The following is a 5,875-nucleotide window of genomic DNA, read 5'->3' on the forward strand; positions in this document are numbered from 1 at the left end:
ATAAAAAGAAAGATATTTGAAACAAAAAAATAAATTATTTATTTCAAAAAAAAAAATTCATTGTTCTGTTCTTCATTTTCTCAGTTTTATTTTTTGCTTTGATATTTTATTCTAATCTTTATAATTTTGTTTCAGCTTATTTCTGTAATCTTCACATCTTTATTCTACAATACTCGTATTAAGTTTAACGAAATTACAGCATCTGAAATATGTTTTATTATTAACTTTGTGCAAATTTATCACTTTCGATTCAAACTTTTCTATGTTGGCTATAATCAAAGATTGTTCTGATTTGTACATTTCGAATGATTGCAGATGTTCGTCAAAATCGAGAGGAATATATCTTAAGCATATTAGGAACAATTTGTCATTTGTGTCGATGATTATATGATCAAGCTCGAATACGTTCAATAAATCTCTATCACTAATATAGAAAACGACACCGCTTTTATATACAGAGCCTTCTTTAAAAAACTTATTTAGAGATACCAAGCAGCTTCTGTCTAAGTTGAATTTCTCGAAATCCAGACTTTCGTATTTAAAAGATACCATGAGACTTGTTCTATTAGATTTACTAAGATCAATAGAAGTTACAAAATTGTTGTTTATGACGTTGTTTGCAAAATTATAGCAATATTTAATCCCAAGTGATTTGCACAAATTAATTTTATTATTATTAACTCTGCTATATTGTTTAGCATCTTTATGTTTGGCTTCTCCTCTCATAGTCCACTGATGACGAGGTGTGCCTGAGCATAGTAAAAAAGTAGCGTAATGGGTAATGTTATGATGCTTTGGTTTCAACGTATCATTAAACAATGTTTGGTACTGTGAATGATGAACGAAAATTAAATCCTTCAATGTTGGTACTAAATAACGGGGTATTTTACGTAACATAAATAAATAACATAGTTTCAATAACACACAGAAATAATGCCATACTTTATCGTCTTTAGGTATTAACTCTCCAATTATTAGAGGAAAAAAAGTTATAAACGTTTAATCTCACTCGCTGTCATTTTTAACTTGCTCTTTATAATGCTAAAATCATGGGCGCAACTACGGGGGGCTAAGGGGGGCTACAGCCCCCCCTAGCAAGTTTTAGGCCCACCCTAGAATTCCCCAGAGAATGATTGTAGTCAATATAAATACATCCCATACTTCCTATCAGAGCATCAAAATCAACACTAATTGGCTGAGAACTAGTAGCCCAGGATCGATTCTCAAACCTAGCTCTCTTACTTTCCTTACTAATAAGACGAGTGCCGTGGTGGCTCGTGCTGTATCAAGGAGTTGTTGCCATGCTGCTCGGTTTTGGGCTGTGTTTCGCCAGTTCCTCAGACGTCTCATCACCCGCAAGTCTCTTTCGATCTGGTCGAGCCATCGCGCACGCTGCGCCCCCTAGTCCACAGGGTTGCTGAAGAGAAGTGATTTCACAGGATCATCGTCCGGCATCCTTACGACGCGACCGGCCCACCGCAACCTATCGACTTTCGCCAGCTGTGCAACGGGGTTCTCTCCAAGCAGCGCGTGCAGCTCATGGTTCATGCACTGTCGCCGTTATCCGTCGTCTGTCTGTACTCCACAATAGATAGTCCGCAGCACCTTCTGTTCGAAAACTCCAAGAGCGTTGGGGCCAGAAGCGTTAATGTATCGATTCCGTAGAGAACTACCGGTCGTATCAGCTACATCGTCAACTTTTTACTACGTCGCACTATACTCGATCGAAGTGGTCATGCCAATACCCCCACCACAATTGGTGCGTACGTTTGTATGTCTGAGAAAAAAGAGCCGTCGATTAGAACATGGTTAATTTGGTTTGTTGTACGTTGGTCAGGTGATCTCCAGGTGGTTTCGTGGATTTTTTTTTTTTGGGAAAAGCAGGTTCTTCGGACTGCCAGTCTGCGGGAAGCTGCGAAGTGCTTATATATGTTCTCCCTACCGACCTGAGCGTTCATGTCCCCAATGACGATCTTGATGTCTCTACGCGAGCAGCTATCGTAGAGTTTCCCCAGCTGTGCGTAGAACGTTTCTTTCTCTTTATCGGGACGTCCTTCGAGAGGGCAGTAGGCATTGAGGATGGTGTAGTTGTAGAACCGGCCTTTTATTCTCAACAAACACAACGTGTCGCTGAACGCCTGCCACTTTACCGCACGACTCTGCATCCTGCCCAGCACTATAAACCCGGTACCAGCTCATTGTTTGTGCCGCCGCTCTGGTAAAATTTTGCCCTGCGGCCACAAATTCGGCGTACCTTCTCATCTTTTCGGTAAATCTCCTGGAGCGCAACGATGCCGAACTGGTGAAGTTCTAGCTGATCCAGCAGGATCCGGTCGGCATCCGAGGCGTTAAGCAATCTACTGTTACATGTACCGTGCTTCTAATCGTCGTCCTTATTTCATCACTAGATCATTGCGGGTGATTCCGGTTCGTTTTTCAATTCTTGATTGTTCTTAGTATGTTTATTTTAGCATGCTGCTTTACTAGGGCTGCGATACCTAGTCTCGCGCCGGGGCCGCCGTCTTGGGTGTAGAGGATTTATGCATTTCATATTCACCGTCCACTTCGGATCAGTCGCTGTTCGAGCCGCCTCCATCCTGGAAAACAGGAGAACAACTATCGCTTCCCTGTCAGCATACGACCAAGTTCTCACCGGTTCCCCAATCTTCTCATGGTTGCTCGTATTCCAGTCGGTTCTACGTGGAGTTAAGAATATGGCATTATGCCTTGGACCACACTGGGACATATTTTATGCGGACTAGCACGGATGTACTGCTGGTACGCGCTGGGCAGTGCGTTTACCAAACCTAGTTCGCCTCAATATCGAAACAGTGTCAGCTGAAAGAGATGGTCAAGATATTCAATACATCTTCGGAGATTTATTCCCGGTTGAAGTGATTTTGTCTTCTATTACGACACTACTTAATGCGTTTTTAAATAGGCGCATTGTAACTCTTTTTCCTATTTTTTTTAAATGAAGTGTATGAAAACTAGCCCCCCCTAAAAATTTTCCTTAATTGCGCCCATGGCTAAAATCCTTTACAACATTCGGTATGTTACCAAAGCTCAGGTTTCCAAAAACGAACGTGTTTTTTCTAAAGTTAAGTTCCTCGAGAGTAAATATTTTTTTATCTTTATGAAATAATTTAAGCAGTGTCCTAATGCATATACGCAAATGCCTTCCCATACATCGTGCATCAAATCGAAATAAACATTATTAATTATGTGATATGATGGAATACGGTTGAAAATACTTTCTCGCTTTATCCCGGTCACCGATGTGTCATTAACTTTTATATCTTCTGCACAACTTTCAATTGTCCGGAAACTGTTCTCGTATTCAATACAATCAGTTTCTCTTTCCTGACGATTCCGCTTGCACATTCTACAATAGAAGTTGGCCCGAACGGATTCAACTAAATCAAGTACTTCAGAAAGTCCAAGGTTATCACCAGTTATAAAAGCCAACATAAAATTAATTTTCATTGTGCTGTTCCTGTAGTTGATTTCAATACCGTCTGTCTCTAGTTCAATTAGCATGTCAATGAGACTAAAAAATAAATCGTCATTTGCATATCGTTTTCTATCTTCTGTTAAAATGAATCCGGCTACATGCATGTTGGCAAGTTTCGCTAGTAAATAACCTGGCAGGCTAGGAATATAATAATATATCCCACAGATAGAGGTTCGAGTGGCGTGAGGCGAAGCGGTGTCTCCTGTTTTGAAATCATCGAAAAATAAATTCAATGGTAGCACTATTTTTGCGCCCACGTTGGATTTGAGATTGTTAACTCTCTCCTGCCAAATCGTACCATCTACGAAACTGCGGATATAACCATCACTAGAAGGCTCGAGGTATTTCAAAATTGTTTCCAAAACATTATCAGCTTCGAGATATTTTTTCATGTGAAACTTGATAGGCATCAATAAACCTGAAATTAAATTTATGGTATAGTAAATCTTACCAGTTACGGGATCATTGCTGATTTCTTGTTTGTTTTGCGACACGCCTGCACGTAGTTCGTTACTAATTAAAAATTCTCTGGGTTCCATTAACAAGTCATATCGTTTGAGCATTCCAAAACATTTGTGTTCAGAGTTAAGGTCATCAAACATATTAAAGATTTGTTCAAATATCTGTTTTCCTTCGGAGGCAATATACCCAATCGACGACATTGTAATAATAATCTCCCTTAACTGACGTAATATATTTTGATTAAAATCATTTTGAAATTCAAAAAGTTTTCCTAGAAACCGTGGGCATGCTCAACCATTTAAGGTTCACACCAAGTATCACATTTTTCATTTGCTCTGTTAGAGCAGCAGGATCGATTACGTCAATTTTATTCAAACTTTCTTCTAATGATTTCAATGGTGTTTTGCTTCGAATCATTTGATCTGTTCCTGCGGTCGATGACTTGAGTTCGGCATTTGAATTAGAAACACTGTTTGTGACTTCTTTGACGTTTTCTTTCGAAGTAATGTGGTTTGGGATTGATCTTTTCTCTTCAGCGGTGGTAAAGTGTTTCTTAAAGTGTCCATTGAATGATGCTCTTATATTGTAGCTCCTCGTGCAATTGTCGATGTTGCATCGAAAACATTGTATGTTGCTATGCATGTTGTTAATATGGCAGTAGAATCGATGCAGTGATGTTGTCTGCCACATGCAGTGCTCTACAATGCATGAGATCATTTTTCGTAGATTCTATTGCCTATCGCTAAACGTAACGCTTTAACGTTCGCAAGATCAGAGCTACACGTGAAATCAAATAAGCATTCACTTAAAAAAGTCCAAGTAGCTCTAGATTGTCGAGGAAAATCGATTTCGTATGCTTTGTAGAACTTGATGCAGATGTCTAGTGCCTTCAAAAAATTTGGAAATTTGTATGAAACAGTGTCGTTCCAAAGTATGAAATCAGTCAGGTTCGTCTCACTCTCTCCAAATACGACTATAAAAGGTGCTGCAGGCACTCCTTTAATACGCCATGCATCAAACAACCGTGCCAGAGTTGCTTCCAAACACGACAGATTTGGAACATACAAAAACTCTTTCTTTGGATTCTTGAATTGATGGTTTCCAACGGACCTTTTCTGGAAGGATAAGAATCGGACTGGGGAAAAAAAGGGGTACAAGTGAAACCACGATTGCATCACGGGCATCTACCAAAATAAAAAAAAATTGTTGTGAATAGAATCTTAAACTAATGTAAAAGCACTAGTCGCCGCGCAATTTAAATTACCACACATTCGATGTTTAACAATTTGAACAAGCTAAACGCAATATACTTCAGTGGGGTAATCCAATTTCCAGTGGAGACCGCGGTGAAATACGCGGCGACTGGTCCCTCCACGGTGCAAATGTTTCCAAAATTCCTTTCAAATATTACCTCCATTTATGTTGTCACTGTTGAGAAGAGCTAGGAGAGACCTCCCTTCGGAATCTGTTACTTCAACATCCAATATTGGTCGAAAAGCATCAACGAATCTTGATCACCGGTCGAATAAAAGCGTATCTTTTCCGGGATACCGCTCCTGGAAATCTAATTGTATCAGTTGATATCCTTGGTGGTTGCGTAGCGTGGGAAGCTCATTCAATACAGAAGCGCAGGTTTTGGTTTCTAATTTAGCCAGCTCCAGGCAGCGTACAACACTGTACAATTTCCACTTTCTGCGTACTTCTACCCATTCGTCTTGGTTGTGCACGAGCCAAGATTTAACTTGCTGATGTTCAGTCACTGTTGAATATAAAACGTTTAGAGCACAATGTTTCATTATTAACACATATATTACGTTGTGCTTTGGAAACTGCAGGTGAATTACACTCGGATGGTTGAGCTTGCTGCTGTGCTGTAGATTCACAAACCCTGATCACTGA

The 5,875-nt window shown here is 39.9% G+C and overlaps 2 protein-coding genes across 3 annotated transcripts in view; one reads left to right on the forward strand and one right to left on the reverse strand.

Annotated features, from left to right (window-relative positions):
• LOC129728721 (uncharacterized) overlaps positions 1-5,875 on the forward strand; it is a 106,409-nt gene that overhangs the window by 12,978 nt on the left and 87,556 nt on the right. The gene's annotated exons all lie outside the window — the stretch shown is intronic.
• LOC129728708 (uncharacterized) lies at positions 3,049-5,834 on the reverse strand. Of its 2 annotated transcripts, XM_055687165.1 has the most exons (4): positions 5,791-5,834; positions 5,388-5,735; positions 3,966-5,111; positions 3,049-3,932 (listed from the first exon to the last, which is right to left on the reverse strand). In XM_055687165.1, exons 3-4 carry the CDS (start codon positions 4,174-4,176, stop codon positions 3,067-3,069), a joined length of 1,077 nt encoding a protein of 358 aa, XP_055543140.1. In that variant the 5' UTR covers positions 4,177-5,111; positions 5,388-5,735; positions 5,791-5,834; the 3' UTR covers positions 3,049-3,066. The 2 variants fall into 2 exon arrangements, with proteins under 2 accessions (XP_055543140.1, XP_055543145.1); XM_055687170.1 differs by lacking the exons at positions 5,388-5,735; positions 5,791-5,834 and having other exon boundaries at positions 3,966-4,863; positions 4,935-4,963.

The sequence above is a fragment of the Wyeomyia smithii genome, chromosome 1, assembly GCF_029784165.1.
Source record: "Wyeomyia smithii strain HCP4-BCI-WySm-NY-G18 chromosome 1, ASM2978416v1, whole genome shotgun sequence".
NCBI classification, from domain to species: domain Eukaryota; kingdom Metazoa; phylum Arthropoda; class Insecta; order Diptera; family Culicidae; genus Wyeomyia; species Wyeomyia smithii.

Bases quoted from the DNA above. Each gene is read 5' to 3' on its own strand.
- LOC129728708 (XM_055687165.1), bottom strand. From the start codon at position 4,176: ATGTCGTCGATTGGGTATATTGCCTCCGAAGGAAAACAGATATTTGAA. The intron at 3,933-3,965 runs GTAAGATTTACT...ATTTAATTTCAG, and splicing joins CAGCAATGATCCCGTAACTG to GTTTATTGATGCCTATCAAG.